The sequence below is a fragment of the Vigna angularis genome, chromosome 4 (genome assembly GCF_016808095.1).
Source record: "Vigna angularis cultivar LongXiaoDou No.4 chromosome 4, ASM1680809v1, whole genome shotgun sequence".
NCBI lineage: Eukaryota > Viridiplantae > Streptophyta > Magnoliopsida > Fabales > Fabaceae > Vigna > Vigna angularis.
The window spans coordinates 22935503-22958012 of NC_068973.1; the positions used below are offsets into that span (position 1 = coordinate 22935503).

General features: G+C 41.0%; 1 protein-coding gene across 3 annotated transcripts; it reads left to right on the forward strand.

Annotated features, from left to right (window-relative positions):
* The first annotated feature begins 1137 nt into the window (after positions 1-1137).
* LOC108347437 (protein LIKE COV 2) lies at positions 1138-22510 on the forward strand. 3 transcript variants are annotated; one of them, XM_052876368.1, is made up of 8 exons: positions 1138-1475; positions 1614-1750; positions 2754-2806; positions 2900-3009; positions 3504-3671; positions 8479-8576; positions 21741-21867; positions 22146-22510. In XM_052876368.1, exons 2-8 carry the CDS (start codon positions 1631-1633, stop codon positions 22244-22246), a joined length of 777 nt encoding a protein of 258 aa, XP_052732328.1. In that variant the 5' UTR covers positions 1138-1475; positions 1614-1630; the 3' UTR covers positions 22247-22510. The 3 variants fall into 3 exon arrangements, with proteins under 3 accessions (XP_052732328.1, XP_017442158.1, XP_052732327.1); XM_017586669.2 differs by having other exon boundaries at positions 1138-1421; XM_052876367.1 differs by having other exon boundaries at positions 1138-1750.

Genomic DNA, 22510 nt, shown 5'->3' on the forward strand with positions numbered 1-22510 from the left:
AAGAAAAGAAGAAGTAGGATGTTGCATGAAGTTGGATAGCTAAGAAGATGGGTTGAAATATTAGGCAGGAAAGGTTGAAAGATGAAGGTGAAGTATTGGGTGGAAAAAATAGGTATATCTTGGTGTTGGGGTATCAGTTTGATGAAGAGGAGAAGCTCCAGAGTTGCCTCAAATGAAGGAGTAAAGTGGTGAGAGTGTTGGTGATGAATGAGTGTTAGAGGAGAAGAACTTTAGGGTGGCTGTGTTGTTACTGGAAAACAATGAAAGTTGTTGGGTTAAAGAACCGTGAATGGGTTATGTTGTAAGAAAAAGAAAGTGAAGTTGGGTGTTTAGTGTGACACTTGGGCACTGACGAGGGCGGGGAGTGATCGCTGGTGCAAGAGGCACGAAGTGCAAGGGGCACTGACAAGGAGCGGCTCCTAGTAGGCTTCCAGTGGAAGGGGCACATGGACGAATCGAACATACACCGAAATGAGAGGGATTTAGAGACTGTATAGGTATGGGACTATACAGTTGAAGGATAGCTTAAAGGGATTGATTTGGCTACTCATATCACCAAAATGCATTTGCTTTTTGGTAGCCCAACCCATAAGAACTCCATGGTTAAGGGGAAGGGGCACATGGACGAATCGAACCTACACCGGAATGAGAGGGATTTAGAGATTGTATAGGTATGAGACTATGATCTTATTCATACATTTTTCATAACATAGGAATCCAATGTCTTCATTTTTAAAAACGGGTACTAAACAGAAATTCACCCAACATGGGAACGAAGTAAGCTATTAAGCCTATAAAATATTATAACCTAAATACTAAATGGGACTATTTCATATTAATATCACTTATCAACTTTTACAATTCTTTTTAGTATTAACTAGTAATAATATAAAATTAAATATCACGTGTTACATTTCAATGTATTTATATATATACTATAATTAAACAATTTATTTATTTATTTATGCATGATCGACTTAAAATAAATTTAAATTTATATTTTGTTTTTCTCTTTCAAATAATATCTTTTGATATATCTTGTTGGTGGATGTTCTTACAATAATTTATTTTTGTCATTCATTTCCACTGTTGTGTGAATTATACTCTCTCCATCCTCGCTTTCTTTTGCATTTATTTTCTACACCGAAACTCGACAACGCAACCATCCAAACACGCCTCCTTAGTTGGGAAATTTCTACTACTAAAATATGCGATACAAAACAAAATGTCTGTAGATCAATGTTCCAGTGTGCGAGAATGTCACTAGAAGTTCCGGATCGGAAGAGGGTGATGGATGCGTTGAATGTGAAAAATGTATTTTAGTTTTAAGAAAAACCTAATTATTGCCTAATTAATTTCTTAAGAGAAGGGACACGTCCTCGAAAGCCACGTCATCTTAACACCGAATTTCTTTCAGTCTGGTAGGTAATGAGACTTTTCAATTATCCGGTGAAGGGAAGGGAAGAAAAGAGGAAGTGAGTGTTGCTTGCGTAGTATCCAAGACAAGGAACACAATAATAATTCGCCAAGCCATTTCAATTATCTTTAATTCCGTTTTATTTTATCTCCCGATTTTTATAATTATTGTTATCATTGGCGTTACAATCTGAAAGTGTGAAGAGCGACGAAGATGGCGGAAGAAAAAGAATCAACATCAATTCCTCTCAGTCAAGGGGATAATGCATCTCGCGATGATCCCGAAGACCCAGCCAAGTCTCCACCAAGCTCCCCCAACTCCTCCACTCGCAGGGTTCATTTCTTTCTTTTTTAAATTTTCCTATATCGCTTTTTACCTTTATATTAGGCTAGGTTGTTGGATCCTGCTTCTCATTGGCGTTTTTTTTTCTATTAAATTTATTTGGTGGATTTCAACGGACGAGTCAACTGTGAGCCTCGTCTCTTGAATTCGGAAAGAAACCTATATTTACGGATATGATGGTAGAGAATAATTAGAATGATATATAGAAAGACGTTTAAGCCCATAATCTTAGGTATTGTAATCAATCTCGTTACCTACACGAGGGATCTGTATTTGCAGCATTTGACTAGCAATGGATTTTGTTTAAGATGGATTTTATGTGTAAGAATAAGCCAGTGGCTTTTTGTGAAGACAAGAATAGTTGAATGTCAGCTTTGATCAATTTCCAACAGTGTGAAGTAGGAGATGCTGATCCTAATTAACGGGGGATAACTCCATTTCTCAAAACATCTTTTTATAAGCCGAATAGTTTTTATTTTGGGTTGAATTTCTTCTTGTGAGATTGTTTTTTTACAAATTTGAGTGAGACCAATACAGTGACTATGTTCTCTGTAAAGTTCGAACTGTGGTAAGTGTCACCTAGATTTGGTCCTTGGTTTGTTGTCCTAAAATGTCCTTACGTGTAATATCAAAATGGAATTCTTGTAATGATCCATGCCAAAGTCTAAAAATACGAAAAAGTCATAAAAAATTGAGACGTTATCCTAATAATTGAACTGCACTTCCCTGTTGTCCTGCATTATAAATGCTTCATGAGAAGGGCACACGACTTCTGGATGTTGGAATTCTAGACTGATTTAGTGAGCCTAGCTGCAAATATAAACGATCATCTTGTGTTTTTATGATAAGGAGTTCTAAATGTTGAAGATGAAGTTTGAAAGAGCTTAATGATTATCTGATATGCATCTATTTGTTGTGATATGACGTTTCATATTTTTTAAAGAGAAAATTGATTTCTGTCTTACTATTGGCTCATTCTGTGCACTTGTTTCAGGCTTGCTGCTTTGTTCTCCAGAGTTGGGTCTCAAAGAAATTTATGACTGGATGGTAGACGCAACTACTAATTTATATGATTGATCTTTATCTTCATTGTTTGTGTTTTGTTATTCTTATTCATTCATTTGGTTTTTGAATCTGCAGTGTAGTTCTTTTTCCAGTTGCTGTTACCTTCTTTGTTACATGGTGGTTTATTCAGTTTGTTGATGGTTTTTTTAGTCCATTATACTCCAGGCTTGGCATTAATATATTTGGTGAGTAATTTATTTTCTCATCAATTAACATGTCTTTGAAAATTATATTTTCTCTCCTTAGAAGTTTAGAATGAGAGGGATTTTTTTTTGTTTTATGCTTTATATCTGGAACACAGAAACGGAGTACACGAACGTAGTGCATAAACTAAAAAATTGAAAGAGAATAGACTTCTCTATAATTCTACCAATTGAGAAGGAAGACATCATTGTTTCTTTTGAGAGTTTAGTAGCTAATCTGGAACAACTCATTTGAATTATGCTCTGGTGGTTGAGTGGATATGTTCTTTTCCTCAATCTTGATTCTTTATGGTTTTCTTTCATAAATTTATCTTCCTTCAACGTGCACGCACAAATAAAATGGTGTTGCAGACTTTTACATTTCTTCCTTTCTTTTTTAATATCTCCACTCGATGATCTGAATTCTTGGTACTTGACCTTACATTTTGTTTACAGTGTGATGTCTAAAATGTGATGGCCTTTTGGTTGTGGTGCAGGACTTGGTTTCATTACATCATTAGCTTTTGTATTTCTTATTGGTGTTTTTGTTTCATCATGGATGGGAGCTACTGTTTTCTGGATTGGAGAATGGTTCATAAAGCGAATGCCCCTTGTTAGGCATATATACTCTGCATCCAAGCAGATTAGCGCTGCAATATCTCCAGGTATGCTCTTCATAACTGCGTAGGTAAGTCAGAATTTAGCCAAAAAAGAGTTGTAGTGGTCTTAATTCACAGAGATTAGCAGTATGCAACACGTAGACTGGGTAGCTGGTGATATTACAATTAGGAAGAATAACTTCTTTGTTAGTATCTTTTATGACAAAATGCACAATATTCTTGTTTTTTTGTTCTTACCATTGTTTTTGTGCATGTTGCTGATGGACTTCTTTAATCAAGAAGTCAGTAACCCGAAAGAAACACACAAAATAGACCCACTCCTCTGAATAACCTCTTCTTATTCAATGAAATCAAGAATACAAATGTATTGTAAACACCCCAAGGAAGTCCGATCTCCCTCCACTGGACTAAGTTCTAGTAAACTCACAAAATACAAATTGAATGATCCCGCCCTTTACAACTAACTCATTATTTATACTCCCCTTTCCCTCTAACTAATTTCTAACAAAAACTCTCTGCTTCCCGCCTTTATTTTTCCTCACATATACTCTCTGCTTCTCCGCGCAACGATGCTCGGGGCTATATGGACCCCCACAGTGAAAATAGGGGCCCTCCTCTCTCCTCTTGAGGTATTCTGGATATGGCAGCGTTCGCACTCCGCGATTTGGCCCGCCACTGCCTGTCGTGCTTTCACCCTTTGAATCGGCGGTCCTCGACGTCACTTCTTTCTTCTGACCCAGACCTCCGCCGCTACTCCCGTGCCCCTCTGATGACTCGTGATAGGTCTTTGTTCTAGTCACCGTGCCCGCACTCGCCGCATATCTTCCTCATGTTGGTCCTCCTTTACTCACCCCACCACCGCCGGACATCCTCGCCATCAATCCCGATTGCTCCCCGTCCGAGCCCTTTCCATCGCGGTTAACAGGTCGTGTGGATCGTAAGGCCTAACGAGGTCCCTCAATCCTTCTTGGAGTCCTGCAAAAAAATACCCAAGCAGTTGTTCCTTCGTCACGCCCGTCGCCTGAGCCACCAAGACTTCGAATTCCTGCACGTATTCCTCCACCGATCCTCTTTGTCGCACCGCCGCTAATTTTTCGAAGATCGTTCCCTGATGTCTACCTCCAAACCTCCTGACCATCGCCTCTGTCATTGTCGCCCAGGTAGGATTCTTAACCTTCTTCCGCCAGAAACGGAACCAGTAATTCGCTCCCCCTTCCATACAAATGTACACCAGCTTCATCTTCTCCCTTTCTGTTACGTTCTGTAATTTGAAAAACTTCTCTGCCCTAGCGATCCATCCCATTGGATCGGTACCTTCGAAAGTGGGTAATTCCACTCTCTTCATCCAACTCCTTTGAACGTCACCGTGTTCTTCCTCCGATTCATCCTCTGATTCGTCCTCCTCCTCATCCCGACCTCCATTAACAGAACAACTGCCTTCAGAACTCCTCCCCTGGTTCCCTCTTCTCCCAAAGACGCGACCCACGTCTCGAGCCATCCCTTGCATCTCTGCTTGAATTTCCTCCAACGTCGCTTCCATGACATCGAACCTTCCCTCCAATGCACTCACCCTGCTCTCCATCTCATCTCTCCTTCAATCGCGATCCGACAGGTCGGACTAATATTGATGGACTTCTTTAATCAAGAAGTCAGTAATGCGAAAGATACACACAGAACAGACCCACTCCTCTGAATAACCTCTTATTCAATGAAATCAAGAATACAAATGTATTGTAATCACCCCCAAGGAAGCCCGATCTCCCTCCACTAAACTAAGTTCCAGTAAACTCACAAAATACAAATTGAATGATCCCGCCCTTTTCAACTAACACTTTATTTATACTCCCCTTTCCCTCTAACTAATTTCTAACAGAAATTCTCTGCTTCCCACCTTTATTTTTCCTCACATATACTTTTAGTCCCCTATCAGTTGCTGTATGTATGAAGAAAGGTGCCTAAATTGACTTGTCAGTTTAAATGCAATTTGTTTTTCATTCCCGCTGTTAGGTTCCTGGGTTTGGAATCTAACCAGAACACACTCAGAAGATAGAAACAGTAACGAAAGAATTGGTTTTTCTATTATTCACACTAAAAGAACTATCTTTACAAAGAATGGTTGGGAGCATAACCTCCCTGGTTGAGAGCATAACCTCTCTCTATAGGCTAAAATCCTGTCTTTACAACAAAATCACTCAATGCCCCACCATACAGAGTTTACAAGAGTCTATTTATAGCTTTAACAGCTCTGACCCACTCTTCCTTACAATAGAACCCTTCCCAAACCGAGACCAAACAATTTCTGTTTAAACCCGTTCGACATGCCCCTGTTACCATTTGGCTATTACCGTTCGGCTTCAAACCTAAACCTTGTTACCGTTCGGCTTCAAACCTAAACCCCATCTATCCTATCCTCTTATGTCCTAACAGTACACCCCCTTGCCGAACAACTTTGTCCTCAAGCTTGGAACCGGGAAGCTTGATCTCATGGCTCCCTTCCTCAATGTGTTACCGTATGGAGGAATCCCACAGGCTATGCCTTCCAATTCAATTCAGGAGGCTTGGGTGGTGGCACATCCTTCTCTTCATCATCTCCCTCTTCATCCTCGGCTAAGATTACCACACGTAGGCTCCTTTCTGGGAAAAGGTGACTAACTGCGAACGGTCCCCCACATCGAAAGCATCGCCCCTCTTCCTTTCTCTTTAGGCACTCAAGATAGGGTAGGTTTCTCACCATTCGACCCCTGTTACCGCTTCCGTCTAAATCGTTCAGTCTCCCCGTACCGCTCGGTCTTGCATTGGTACTCGTCGCTACTCCTTCTCTTCTCATCGACCCTACACTTTTCGTCCCTCCTAGTTGACTCATAATAGGGCGGTTGTTCTCGTTACGTGTCACTGCCTCGGTTGCGCGCACCCCAGATTCTGAATTCTTGGTCGCATTCCAACCTCCGCCTCTCGATCCCCTCTAGCATCCTCCACATCTCTCACGATTCTCATCGCCACTGTCAACTCTTGGGGATCATGGATTCTAACCTGACCCTTAATGTCGTCGCGCAGTCCGGCCAGGAAATACCCGAGCATCTACTCCTCCGACACTCCACAGGTTTGCCCCACCAAGATCTCAAAGTCTTGGACGTATTCTTCTTCTGTGCCCTGCTGTCCCACCGTCGCTAGCCTTTCAAACACCGTTCCCCGGTATTGTCCTCGGAACCGCCCAATCATGGCTGTCTTAAGGCCCTCCCAAGAACGATTCTTGGCCTTTTCTTTCCAAAATTTGAACCAATAACCCGCGCTGCCCTCCATGCTTATGTACGCTAGCCTCACTTTCTCTTCCTTCGCCACTCCTTGAAGATCGAAAAACTTTTCTGCCCTATTGATCCAGTTTAGCGGATCCAGCCCTTTGATCGTGGGTAATTCAACCCTTTTCCGCCATTGATTCTGCACCTCTTAGTGATCGCCACCGTGATCGTGGGTTCGGGTCCCATCGTGATCGCCACCCACTCTCCCTCCAATATCCTCCTCGCACCATCGCTGGTTCCTGTTTACGGAAGCCTGTCGCTGGTTCCCGTTTACTGAAGCCTGACTTCCACCTGATTGTCCTTCGTTGTTGTGAGTCTGCGCCCCCATCATCCTCATTATTTCTTGCAAGTCTCGGCGCACTGTGGCAAATTTCGCCTTCATCCCTTCCATCGTAATCTCTAGAGCCTTCAATCGTCCCTCTATGCTTCCTTCCATCTTCGCTTTACACCTAATTTGATCTGGAAGTTTCTTGATACCGTCTTGATCCCTTCTTGATTCCGCACCCCTCTCCTAAGGGTCACCGCAAGTTCTCCGTTTCATACGGCAACACTCTGGATGATCCGGCCGCTTCTCGATCCGGCAGCTTCTCGAAACGGCAGGTCAGACCAAATTGTTAGGTTCCTGGGTTTGGAATCTAACCAGAACACACTCAGAAGATAGAAACAGTAACGAAAGAATGAGTTTTTCTATTATTCACAGTAAAAGAACTATCTTTACAAATAATGGTTCGGAGCATAACCTCCCTGGTTGAGAGCATAACCTCTCTCTACAGGCTAAAATCCTTTCTTTACAACAAAATCACTCAATGCCCCATACAGAGTTTACTGGAGTCTATTTATAGCTTTAATAGCTCTGACCCACTCTTCCATACAATAGAACCCTTCCCAAACTGAGACCAAACAGTTTCCTGTTTAAACCCGTTCGGCATGCCCCTGTTACCGTTCGGCATGCCCCTGTTACCGTTCGGCTTCAAACCTAAACCCCATCTATCCTATCCTCCTATGTCCTAACACCTGTTCATATGGTTATGTCACAAACTGCTTGGTCAGCTTTAAAATTACCTATTTCATGCAAAATTATTTCAAACTAGATAAAATTTCTCGAGAAATCTGAATATGATGATGGAATGGTGATTGTTGTGGTAATGGTGATGTGGCATATGTGTGTTGTACTGGTAGGGAATTTTTACTAGTAATGTATTAATGAAGGTGCATTGGAGATGATGATTGTGCAAAAAAATGTAGTTTGATATTAATGTTGATACAAATTCACTGATCTAAATTAAGTGCATATATTGAATTTAGTTATTAGCTTTGTCAAGTTACTCATATTGTAGGCTATTCATTTATAGATTGAAGCACACTTCAAATTGTTTTTCCTTAACGTTTTACCTCTCAACCTTTGATTTTAAGCCCAAATGTCTTGCCAATCAGTTGGTTGTAGCTATCCTACATTGTTGTTGCTGATAATAGATAGATTGACCAATTTTAGATATTGGAGACAAGGATGCAACCATTTGTCATGATTTTTTTTTTTGTGTAAATATTCTTTTCAGATCAAAATACCACTGCCTTTAAAGAGGTAGCCATTATCCGTCATCCACGTGTTGGGGAATATGCCTTTGGCTTTATTACATCAACTGTTACTCTACAGGTACGTTGAATTGTCTACAATTTGATTACCAACCTACTTTTGCTTATGTTGATTAAATGTATGTGATGGTTCCCTTTTTTATTTTTATAGCACATAAACTTCATCAATTTATATATAATGCTTGGATGGACTTTTGGGAAAGTAATATATCTATAGTATTGAAAATTGGAATGCACGTACCATACATATTTGTACATGTATTATGACATGGTCCATTTTAACATGACTAACGGGAATTTGCCTACATTAGATTGAATAATCATTAAAATAACTTTTAACATATAATTATTGTGAATAATGGGGATATCCTTGAATCATAGGGATTTGGTTGTATAGGAGTTATTATTATGCTTCCTAAAATAGCTTCCTAGACTTGTATATATGAATTATATTCTCAGCATAATAAATATAAGATTCTACCCTAAATTATGAGATGGTATAAGTTATTTACAGTAATATATTCTAGGGAAATATTCAGTATAAGTTAATTACAGTAATATATCCTTGGAAAATATTCAACATAAGTTAATAGAATTATATTATATTATTCAGTATAAGTTAATTATAGCAAATATAATTATATTCTAGGAAAATATTTAATATAAATAAAGCCCAACGCTATGGTGGAAGGCATGCTTTTGATTATTGAGTTTGTTGACAGGCAACTATAGTCCTGTGAGGGAGGTTATGCTTCCAACTATCTTTGTTACTTTTGTTTATTCCATTACCATCAATAAAAGAAATTCATTAGTTACCGTTCTTTCGATTTACTGTGAGATTTAAGTGTTATCTTTCTGCTTACTGTGATAGTGGTTAGTTACGTCTCCTACTCGGATACGTAACAATTGGTCCGATCTGCCGGATCCAGTTGAAAGGAGTGAACAACATCATGGAAGGAAGAATGCATGCAGTCGAAGGAAGAATGAATGTAGTCGAAGGGCAACTGTAGAGCATGGGGCTAAAGCTGGAGAACGTGGAGCTGTCCATGGGGACGTTGGAGGCGACAATGCAAACACATTTCCAAGAACTGATGAGGATGATGGGTGGTTGAGACCGATCACTAGATGGTAACTCAGATGGAAGCAAGGGGTCTGTCAATGGGAAAAGGAGGGACCGACAAGATGAAGATGAAGGCGAGAAAGAGAGTGGTGCGCAGGAGCAACCCAATTGGAGGAAAAGGGTAGAGTTACCCACGTTCGAGGGGAGTGATCCATTAAATTGGATCAATAGGGCTAATAAATTTTTTGAACTGCAAGAAGCATCCGAGGAAGAAAAGGTGCACCTAGCCTACATAAGCATGGAGGGAAGTGTCGTATACTGGTTCAGATTTTGGAGGGAGGAGACCAATGACCGCTCGTGGGCAGGTCTGAAGTAGGCGATAATGATACGGTTTAGAGGAAGAAATCGGGGGTCAGTTTTTGAAAGGCTGGCAGCTAGTAAGCAATCGGATCTGTGGAAGAGTACATCCAAGATTTTGAAGTCTTGGTGGGACAGACGAAGGGAGTGTCCGGAGAGCAGTTGATGGGGTACTTCATGGCAGGGTTATAGGAGGGGATTCGTAACCGCGTACGATTGCTTGATCTGCAGAAGCTGATGACCGCCATGAGCATGGTAAGGGACGTGGAGGAGATTCACGGTGGCACGAAGACTGGAGCCGAAAGTATGAGCAAAAATCAGTCCTGGGGGAAACCAGCGAGGATGGAGTCCGGTCCGCCTAACCAAAGCCGAGCGGAAGCTGCGAGGGAAAACTGAGCGGGAGTCATGGAGAGTGTGGGGTCAGTAAGAAGGGAAGGAACACAAGGGAGTGGGACAGGCAAAACGTTTCCCGATAATAGGGGAAGGAACGTGAGGAATCTACCCTATGCTGAATTTGTGAAACAGAGGGAAGAAGGGAGGTGTTTCAGGTGTGGAGGACCGTTCGGTCCAGGCCACCAATGCCCGGAAAGGAGTCTTCGGATGATTATACTGGCCGAAGATGAGGATGAAGAGCAAGCTGAGACCGAACCCGAGCAGATTCAGATAGAGTTATCGGCCTTCTCGGCTGGAGGCCTTATCCAGCCAAGAACGATGAAATTGCATGGACAGATAGGGGAGAAGCAAGGAATTGGTGAAGGAACTGGGATTACCCGTGGTAGACACTCTCCCATATCGGGTGAGCTTGGGAGACGTGGAGAAAAAGAAGACGCGAGGGTGCTGTGAGGAGGTAGTGATTCGCTTGGAGAAGCAGAGGAACCGAACGGTTCCATCTATTTGAATTTGGCGGAGTGGATGTAATTCTGTGTGTAGAAGGGCTCGCCAAGCTGGGTGAGGTAACCCTGAATTGGAGGGAATTGACCATGGTGTTCGGTCAAGGAGGGAGGAAGGGCATCCAATTAATAAGAAAACATGCAGTTAAGATGGCATCCCCCCAGTGATGAACAGGAATATGGGCACCAAGCAAAAGAGTACGAGCAGTTTCAACCAAGTGTCTATTTTTTCTTTCGGCTATACCATTTTGCTGGGGTGTATGAGGACAAGTGGACTGATGCAAAATACCATGAGAGCTAAGGAATTGCAGACAAAGTGGATGAGAAATACTCTTTAGCATTATCACTTAAGATTTTAATTACTTGACCAAATTGGTTCTTGATTTCATTCAAAAAGGATGTGAAGATGGGTAACAATTCAGAGCGATCTTTCTTTAGATAAACCCAAGTACATCTAGAATACTCATCAATAAATGTAACAAAATACCTAAAACCAAAAGAAGAGACGCGACTAGGTCCCCAGACATCAGAATGAATAATAGAAAAACTAGAATTACACATTGATTGAGACCTTTTAGGAAAGACAGATCTAACATGTTTTCCTAGTTGACAAGACTCACATTCTAAAGTCTGAAGACCACTAAGTTCAGGACACATCTTTTTTAACTTTGACAGGTGAGGATGGCCAAATCGGTCATGTAACACTTTAGGGGGAAGAGCTGCAACACAGGATACCCGTGGACAAGATCCAAAATGGTATAAACCTCCAGCTTCATATCCTTCTCTAATCTGTCTCCCCGAGCCACGCTCCTGTATAACAAAAGATTTTGAATCAAAAGTTATTGAACAATGTAACATTTTGGTTAACTGACTTAAGGAAATTAAATTGAATGGATAGTTAGGGACAAAGAACAGATTTCAGAGTTAGAGAGGGAGACAAGGAGACTTGACCGACTCCCTTTGAACAAGTTTTATAGCCATTTGCAAGGGTAATGAAATGGGGTTTTTCTTGGAGGGAAAGGGTTGAGAACAATGAGGTATTACCAGAGATGTGATCAGAAGCACCCGAGTGAATTACCCATGAATTTTGACCTTCCATGGATTGAGAAATGCAAGTTGTGGGTGTACTTGGAGATTGAGATGATTATGCCAAGCTGTTAGACTTTAATCACAGATACTCTTGATACTCTTCCTCAGTGAACTTGGAGTTGGAAGTGGGAGTTTCAGCCTTAGAGATATTGGCTATTTTTGAAGGAAAACCATGCAAGGAGTAGCAGTTTTCTTGGGTGTGACCCACCCTCTTACAGTAAGTGCACTGTGGACGTCCCCGACCTCCACGTCCTCCTCCTCTAGTTCCTCGCGTGGCAACCATGACAAATGGTTCCATTGTTTCATGAGCTTCCTGAGATTGAGGCACTGGAACACGAAGAAGACGTGTGGTCAAGGCTTCCAAGGAAGGGATCTCATGACTTGTCAGAAGTTGATCTCTGATATGATTCAAATCTGGATGTAAAGCACGGAGGATTATCACCATATAATACTTGTCAAGCTTCTTCTTGATGTCTTCCGAAGATTCCACTTCCAAGAACATTCTCAACTCTTCCACAGCTGCTTGGGCTTCAGTCATGAAGGAGACCATATCATGGTCTGTCATTTTGAGACATGTAAGCTTGTTTGCTGTATCATAGAGACGTTGAATATCATTAGCATAAATGCTTTGAGCTTTCTTCCAAAAAGAGTGACACGTTTTGAAGGCTCTAAGAGATATCAAAAGTCAGGGTTCCACAGATTGCCACAATAGGACACACAATTGGAAATCTGCTTGTTTCCATTGTTCAGCTTTTTCATAAGGTACTTGGCTTCCATCCTGCTCAAGGTGGTTATAATGTCCTTGACCGAGGAACCACATTTCCACGGCAGCAGACCAAGACAGATAATTCTTTCCGTTTAGCTTTTCGGAAGTAATTGAGGGTCTACCAGAGAAAGAAAGAACACTTCCAGACGCCATTCTTGATAAAAATAGGAGAAGGAAAAGCGCGACAGTGAGGAACCAGAAAACCCTAGAGGGTTTCTTAGTTTTTTCTTCAAGGGGAGCTTCTGGACTTCACTGAAGTAAGGTTTTGAGGGTCAGAACAGAGAGAGGAGGCTCAGGCGACAACTATGGAGTTGTCACGGTGACTTTCCGACGGGCAGAGGGCGGCGCGTGAATAGTACGCGCACAAAGAAGCTGCGCGTGGCAGAGCGTGGAGGAGAATCAGACTCCGACACCGGTGGGGGTGGTCGTCGCGTGAAGAGACGAACCATATCCAGTGGTCGCCAGAGGGAACAGGCGGACGACGGCGAACAATGGCAGACAGATGCGAGATGGCGGAGAACCAAGTTGAAGAGCTTCGAACTGCAGTTGACAGCTGCAGATAGTGACAAGACAACCGCGGACAACAGCAAAGGGTACCGGACAGATGCGGACAACAATGACAATGCTGGTGGACAACCCAGGACAAAAACGAGAGCATGATGAACCTGCTCTGATACCAACTTGAGATTAAAACTGAGAGAATATATTCTTGAGGGCTTAACAGATCCCTCTCATTATCTTCTATATATATTGAAAACACAAGAGTACATGGAACATCAAGAGTCTGCACTAGACCTCTAGGTACAGAACTAGGTACGACTCATTAATGGTCTAGCAGACAAGCCTTAATGATGATATATAACAGTAATTATTCTAACAGGTCTGAAGCTTATGTGCATCTTGCTCGAAGCCAAAGTTACCACATCTATTGCCTGATTCGAGATAAGTTGATTTTGTTGGATCAAATGACCAACTTCCATATGTATTGACCAAGTTCCTAAAGAGATCTCAAATTGAGTTTATTTATTCCAAGCTTGGTTCATACAATTTGTATACTCTAGCTTGAGGGGGAGTGTTAGAAGATTTACCCTATTAGTGTATATATATTGTAGTAGCTAGGTCTGCAGCTAGGTGAAGCGGAAGACCTGTAATCTTCCATGTACTTTTGTATTAGAACTTTCTTATATATCGAATGAGAGTGAGAGGGATCTTTCAAGCCCTCTAGAAATATATTCTACAGTTTCAATCTCAAGTCATTCTTTGGGATAGAAATAGAGAACAAGGAAGAAAGACAAAAATAATTGAAAGGAGAAATAGAACTACGGGTATAATGAAGAGAAGTAATAACTAGAGGTAAGTTTTTTGTTAGAAGATTTTGCAACCTAACCTATCATTCTACGATATGGGTTTTCAAGATAAAACATTTTTGTTCTCTATAAACAATGACATTTTATATCGTTTTCTTAGCTAACCATGGACTTGGTTACTCAAACTTAAACTCATGAGTCTATAACAATTGAATTGAGTCTGGTCAAGTTTGCTGAGTCCACCAAGAAAGATGTTTGTTTTTGCATTCAGCAACCCCATCCACAATGTTTTATTTTATACAACATACCATGAGTCCATAAGGGTCTGAAACTGAGTAGACAAATACTTACAAGCTTTATCCCTTTGTAAGGTGTGAATAAGGACACCAAATTAATTGTTGATTTCATTTAAAAAAGATTCAAAATTAGAAGACAATTTTGAATGATCTTTCTTTAAATATAACCACATGTAACAAAATATCTTGATCCTAATGTAGAGGAAATACAACTCGAACCCCAAACATCTGAATAAAACTAAAACAAAAGGGGATGAAACTTGACTAAAAGTGTGACAAGAAAAATAACTTTAAATGTGCTTATATAATTTGGCAAGCCTCATAAGGCAAAGAGTCTTACTTTGAAAGATCAGGGGTTAACAAAGAGTCTTACTTTGAAAGATCAGGGGTTAACAAAGAGTCTAACTTGAAAATATTAGGGGTTAACTGTTTCAACCTATCAAGTTTGGATGTCTTAATTGAGCAAAAACTAGAAATGGGGATGTTGTTGCTAATCTAACAAGAGAAGACCTATTGTTCTAACAGAGGCCGTGAGATTAACATTCAAAACCAATCGACTATTTATTCTTCAATCTCGCAAGAAAACATACTCTTTAATAAAAGAAATGATAATCAAGAGATTGTGTAAGTTGACTTATGGACAATAAGTTAAGGGAAGCTGCCAGGGACATAGAGGACATCATGAATAGAAAGAGAAGGAAGATAAAGGATATTAGAAGTAGAAGGAAGAAAACAGGGATTTATTACTAGCGATATGATTCGTGATCTCTCACCATCAAGGACACAAAAAGTGAGAAATGCCAACAAAGGAATTACCATTGTGTGCAACAAAAATAGTGGGGCTTGAGGCTTGATGATCTTCATACCATTTTAGGAAGTTGTCATAGGAACGTGAGGAGATGAGATTCAAAGGCAATAAATAAACAAAATCTAAAGGAGGGGCAGAACATTAAGCAACATATGCAGTGCAAGGAGATTAACCATGCAAGTCCAACCAATTATCAACTGTCTCGACCTGTGACAATGTTCGCACAAACAACTTCCTTTGTTGTCCTTACATGACAAAGTTTTGCTGTTACGAGATATAAGTAGAAGAGCCAACTGAAACAAAGAAGAGGCAATGACTCAAAGGAGTTTGGTAGGAACACGAAAGAGAAATGACTAGATGTTGTGCATGTTGCTTTTGTGGGCTACCCAAGATTAGATCATAGACATGAGAATACTCTGGGTAGACTGTACTAGTTAAGGGACATGAAAAACTTTTGGCCATTTTGAAGCTCTATAACAATAGTGGTAGCAGGGGAAAGCAACTCATTGAAGTCACATAGAAAGGTTAAATACCTTGTTCAAATAAGATGACATAGAATCCTTAATCCCATGGGCTTTAAGAATTGTCATGAAATCTTCACGAACCTGATAAAGCCACCAAGAAGTGTTTGTAAAAGGTTATTTGACCTATGTCTAAACAGCTTTATAGGTTTTATGAGTGTGAGATACTGATAGAAACCCCACAATTAAACTGAATATCACAGGTATATTATTCAAGTATTATGCAGAAGAAAAGTTATGGACTGAAAGCTCTACAATCACCAGTAAAACCCAGAGTACTCTCACTCCTAACCAGAGGATGACTGTTATGGACTAAAAGCTCTACAATCACCAGTAAAACCCAGAGTGCTCTCACTCCTAACCAGAGGATGACTCTCCTCCTAACCAACTCACCACCTCCTACTCCGTATCCCCCTTCACACTCTCTATTCTCTCTCCTATAACAGAATTCCCCTTTCCTGGATTCCTGACACGTCATTCCCCTCTCTAACTAACTTCCCTTTCTTTTCCTAACCCCATTTTCTTTCTTCTCACGTAAACATTCCATATTTTGGGCCTTGCTCCCTCTATAATTGTTTCATGTTGATTAACAGGCCCATCCTTAGTAGGAGTCCTATCATTACTCCCTCCTACAACAACAGCCTTGTCCTCAAGGCTAAAATAAGGAAATTGACTTCGCAATAGTCCCTCATCTTCCCAAGTTGCCTCCTCCTCTGTTCTGCCCTTCCATTTAACCAACCATTGTTTAGTAATAGTACCACCCTCAGGAATCTCCCTGGTTGCTAACACTGTCTCAGGTTCTTCTTGATCTTCCTCCTCAAGACTCAACTCTGTTGGTAAAGTGGGTTCTACCGCATGATTACCAATAGCCTTTTTTAATTGAGAAACATGAAAAACCGGGTGTACTTTTGCTGATTCCGGCAACTACCACCTTATAAGACACTTCTCCCTTCTTCTCCACCACTAAGAAAGGCCCATAATACCGAGGTGCCAGCTTCTGATTAATACGTCGAGCTATGGTTACTTGTCTATGGGGACGCAATTTAATAAACACCCACTCTCCGACCTCGAACTGCGTGAATCTCCGCTTTTTGTCTGCAAATTTCTTCATTTGCTGTTGGGCTCGCAGCAGATGATATTTCAATTGTCGAATAGATTCATCTCTATCAACCAAGTCAGCGGCTACAACTTCCACACGTGTTTCGCCCTGTGTAAAACGCACTAAAGCAGGTGGTGTTCTCCCATACACAATTTCAAAAGGGGTTTTTCCTGTTGCTCCATGAAAAGTAGTATTATACCATAATTCTGCCCAAGGTACCCAATATGACCAGTTCTTGGGCTGTTCCGACACAAAACATCGTAAATAAGCTTCTAAACATTGATTTACCACTTCCGTTTGACCATCGGTCTCGGGATGTTAAGAAGAACTCATTTTTAAAGTTGTTCCCTGTAATCGAAATAATTCCTGCCAAAAAAGACTCATGAACACAGGGTCTCGATCACTAACAATCGATTGCGGAAAGTCGTGAAGTCGTACAATCTCCTTAGCAAATAATTCAGCAATCTTCCTGGCAGTATAAGGATGTTTCAATAAAATAAAGTGGCCATATTTAGACAATCGATCCACCACTACAAATATAGCTTGAAACCCCTTCGATTTTGGTAAGCCCGTAATGAAGTCTAGGGAAATATCTTCCCAAATCCTATCTGGAATAGGCAGGGGCTGTAGTAATCCAGCTGGAGACGTTGCTTCATATTTCTGTCGTTGGCACACATCACATGCTTTAACAAACTCTTGAATCATCTTCTTCATTCCCGTCCAGTACAGATTTGCTGCGATACGTTTGTAGGTTCTTAAAAAACCCGAGTGACCCCCTACTGGTGAAGAATGAAACTCATTTAAGATAGTAGGAATTAAATCTGACTTAGCTGACAATACCAAGCGTCCTTTGTAAAATAATACTCCTCTTTGCAAACTGAAATCTGCAACAGATGCATCTTCCTGTTGTAACTTCTGCACCACTTGCTGTAAGAAAGAATCTACTTCCACTTCCTCTTGGATATGCTGTTCCTGCAACCATAATGGAAAAGACTGAATCTCCCTCAATTCACCCGCTTCAAACATTCTTGATAGTAAGTCAGCAGCTTTATTCTCTGGGCCCGGTTTGTAACTCACCTCAAACTGATATCCTAACAACTTTGCCAGCCAATTTTGTTGAGCTTCGGTGGTGATTTTTTGATGTAAGAGGTGTCTTAAACTCTTCTGATCTGAGTACACCTTAAAACTCCTTCCAATCAAGTATGGTCTCCAATGTTGGACCGCCAACACTAATGCCATTAATTCTTTCTCATAGGCTGACTTGTTAACATTAGTCGGTGCCAAAGCTTTACTAAAATAAGCTATCGGTTGTCGGTCTTGCATCAATATTGCTCCTATCCCTGCCCCTGAAGCGTCACACTCAATTTCAAACGGTTTAGAAAAGTTAGGTAAAGCCAATAGGGGAGCTTGAGTCATCACCTTTTTTAATTCCTCAAAGGCCAATAATGCATTTGGACCCCAATGGAAACCATCCTTCTTCGTCAATTCAGTAAGGGGCCGAGCAATCTTACCATAACCCGCAATAAATTTTCGATAATACCCTGTTAATCCCAAAAAACCCCTCACACCTTTGACATTATGAGGTATGGGCCAATTTATCACACTTTTAATTTTTTCTGGGTCTACTGGAACTCCTTGCTCAGAAATTAGATGACCCAAGTATTCTACTTGTCGACTCCCCAAAACACACTTTTTTCTATTGACCATGAAAGATTGTTCACACAGCAGCTCAAAGACTCTCATTAAATGCTTCAAATGTTCATCCCATCCTTTACTGTAAACTAGTATATCGTCAAAGAATACTAGTACAAACTTCCTCAAATAGGGCTTAAAAATCTGATTCATAGTAGACTGGAAAGTCGCACGGGCATTTGTCAAACCAAAGGGCATCACTAAAAATTCATAGTGACCCTCATGTGTCCTGAAAGCTGTTTTATGAACATCTTCCTCCGCCATGCGTATTTGATGATACCCAGATTTCAAGTCTAGTTTAGAAAAATAAGTAGCACCATATAACTCATCCAATAACTCCTCTACCACTGGAATTGGGTATTTGTCGGGAATTGTGACTTTATTCAGCTCCCTATAATCCACGCACATGCGCCATGAACCGTCTTTCTTCTTAACAAGAATTACCGGGCTGGAAAAAGCGCTAGAACTGGGTCTGATAATTCCTTGTGTCAACATCTCTCCAACCTGTTTTTCAATCTCCTTTTTATGGTGATGTGGATACCGATGTGGTCGCACACGCACGGCTTTTGCTTCTGGCTGCAATGTAATAACATGCACCACATTTCTATAAGGTGGCAGCCCTTGTGGCTCTTGGAATACAGTCGCATAACCCATTAAAATCTGTTGAATATCTTCAACTTGTGTCTTTGATAAGCTTTGCTTCGAAATGGACTTTTCTCCCAAACTATTCTCCTTCACCACACTCTGGAAAGATGTCATCAACGCTATATGTTGTCCGTGTTTTCTCAGTTTCTGACCTTGTAACTCTAGATATTTGTCCTGCCAAAAAAAACTTAGCGTCATCTCTTCCCAATCAAAAGTAACCTTTCCAAACCTTCGCAACCAAGAAACTCCCAAAATCATGTCCACGTCCCCCAATTCCAACACATATGGCTCTACCGTAGTAGAGAATTCTCCTAATTGGATGTTCAACTTCTCACATTTCCCCGTCGTAGACACCCTATGTCCATCTCCCAAACGTACACCAATCATCAATTCAGAGTACGGCAAATGTTTCGTACCGCAATTTCGGTCGGTGGTCGGAAAACGATCACCTGAAACGCGACTGCCTTGCGTCATCGAGCGTGACTCATGAAGGCTGGAGCCCGCTGCCGATAATGGTTTATTTGATATGCTCTAGGTTGGGCCTAACCCAACGCCTAATTTCCCTAAATGTGGGCCTTGACCCGACCCGGATCCAGACTTCTCTCCCTGACCCGTACCCCAATCACGATTGCTTTTCCACCCTCGTAATCCTCCTCCACGTTGAAATCCCTCTCCCTGCACTTCTGCTTCCACGTCTCGAGCTAGGCGCATGGCTTGGAGACGATTCATTGGGTTGAAGGTGCGAACCCTCCGCCGAATCTCCGGTCGCAACCCTCCAATAAAGTAACCCAGATATTGCTCCTCTGGTAAACGAGAAACTTGAGAGGAGATATATTCGAACTCCGCTAGATACTCATCTACGCTGCCCGTCTGCGACAAATCTTTCAACTCCTCGAAAGGATTACCGCTAGTACGACCACCATAACGACCGATCAACTCTCTTTTTAACTTGGTCCACGACAACCCCACTTCTGCTTCTTGTAGAAGATTAAACCAATGAATGGTTGCCCCTTCCATGCTTAGTTTTGCCAATCGGACCTTCACCTCTTCTGTAGAGCCTTGCACTTCAAAATATGTCTCTACCCTGGTAATCCATCCCACAGGGTCAGTACCATCAAATGATGGCAATTCCACCTTCTTTGCTGCCATCCTGTACTCTGCCCCTGAATCCATATCTGAAAACGGAGATTCTCGACGCTCTCCCGCTTTCTCGTTACGCAGCTTAGTCAGCTCTTCCAACATTAGTTGGCGAAATTCCCCCAACGTCTCACGTACAGACACTTCCATCGCTAACAATCTTTCCTCCAATGCGTCGACTCGGTCAGACATTTTGGGTGGCATGGACAACAATGCTAGCTCTTCTCGGGTATCCGGCAGGTCGGACCAATGATAGAAACCCCACAATTAAACTGAATATCACAGGTATATTATTCAAGTATTATGCAGAAGAAAAGTTATGGACTGAAAGCTCTACAATCACCAGTAAAACCCAGAGTGCTCTCACTCCTAACCAGAGGATGACTCTCCTCCTAACCAACTCACCACCTCCTACTCCGTATCCCCCTTCACACTCTCTATTCTCTCTCCTATAACAGAATTCCCCTTTCCTGGATTCCTGACACGTCATTCCCCTCTCTGACTAACTTCCCTTTCTTTTCCTAACCCCATTTTCTTTCTTCTCACGTAAACATTCCATATTTTGGGCCTTGCTCCCTCTATAATTGTTTCATGTTGATTAACAGGCCCATCCTTAGTAGGAGTCCTATCAGATACATAGCAAAGAGATGGGTGAATGTTAACTCAATTGATGCAACACAACTAAGTGTTCAACTTTCTTCTACGGAGGATGCGGTGAGATGCGGCTCATAATACTGTCCAACAAGCCAAAGTTCAATGTGAGAAGCCCAAGAGGTGTAGTTCTTTTGATCCAATAACTGAGACAAGAGCGGGGCACTGATGTGGCTGGTAAAAATCGAAGCATCATACATTGTAGTGCCAGAGGTACCAAAAACAATACAAAAAAGTGGTGAAAAATGAAGAGTTGTCCAGACACCAAACAAGACCGAATCCAGGTCAAGGAAGCTCTGTTGATAGTGTCAAGAACAAATGCCGGGAGCGTCACTATGTGTGGCAGATATGGGCAGCACGTGGGAGAAGCATGTAGAGAGAGAGAGAGGAGGTGCGTGCAACCTGCCATAGCTATCAGACCGGCCATTCTTGAGGAGATGGTGCCAATAATGGTCTTTGTATCATAATAGTGGTGTTGGAATAATGTTTCAGGAAAAGTGATGAGAAAAAATTTAGAGTCTGATGAAAATTGGGTTCACCGGGATATTCTAAAATTAGCCTCTTGTTATATATACCATGTTGAAGCAGAGAGAAACAAGTAAACATAGGATGAATTCCGCTCGCAGTGGAACTATTAAATTTATAGGAGAGAAAGCATAATTACAAAATATTTATTCCAGAATATCGATTTACCCAGTTTTAGGTTAATAACATAAATATAGAATTAATTTAGTTAATCCTAGTATTCAACGTTACTATATTTCAAAGATTCTTACAAAAATAATCTCATTATATATTGGGCATCCTCCGATGAACTGTGTTATTTTCTGAGGAACTACTATTTTCACTGTTTTGTTTTGTTTGATACATTTAACCGCTGATTATATCCTTTTTTTCTCCATCGCAGAAAGATAATGAAGATGAAGAGCTTTGTAGCGTTTTTGTCCCTACGAACCATCTGTATATTGGCGATATATTTCTGGTTAACTCCAAAGATATTATAAGACCAAATCTTTCTATTCGAGAAGGCATAGGTAGATTCTCTTTCCGTTTGTTTATTGTCAAGTACAGTGTTTACATAGGTCATATCATTCTTATTCAACAATGTATATGTTGAGATATTTTTGGTATGTGTATATTATTCTTATTCGACAATGTAAATGGAGAGATATTGTTGGTATATGATGTTCTTTTTACCTCACTGAAAGCGAATTAGAACTTTGTCATTTGATATTTTCTGCACGTTGAGATTCTTGTATCATTTGTATCTTTGTAATTCAATAGTGTAATTTTTGCGTTGTTGCTGATGCAGAAATCATTGTTTCCGGGGGAATGACTATGCCGCAGTTGATAACTCCGGTTGAAAGGGCTACTCGACCGAATGAAAGAATATCTTTAAATAGAATTGGATAAAGGATTAAATCCGTGGTTGGAACCATGTGGGTGATGGAAATTATCAGTCTGAACCTCCATTTATTTTAATATACGAAATTTGTTGTTTAATATTTTGTTAACTATTGTCTGTTCCAAGCTGCAAGATAACTTGTAGAACTGTAGTTGTAAGCTTGTAATCTCCTCCCTGTTTTTGCTCTACCAGTTATACCCCAACTCCAGGCTGACACATATTAACTCCAAAGTATTAATATATGTTCGAAAGTCTGCGTGTTCTTAACATTA

What these genes read in the sequence shown, in the direction of transcription:
- LOC108347437 (XM_052876367.1), top strand. Translation starts at nt 1,631, where the DNA reads ATGGCGGAAGAAAAAGAATCAACATCAATTCCTCTCAGTCAAGGGGAT. An exon ending in CCAACTCCTCCACTCGCAGG is followed by an intron (nt 1,751 to 2,753) that starts GTTCATTTCTTT and finishes CACTTGTTTCAG; the next exon opens with GCTTGCTGCTTTGTTCTCCA. An exon ending in TTCTATTCGAGAAGGCATAG is followed by an intron (nt 21,868 to 22,145) that starts GTAGATTCTCTT and finishes TTGCTGATGCAG; the next exon opens with AAATCATTGTTTCCGGGGGA.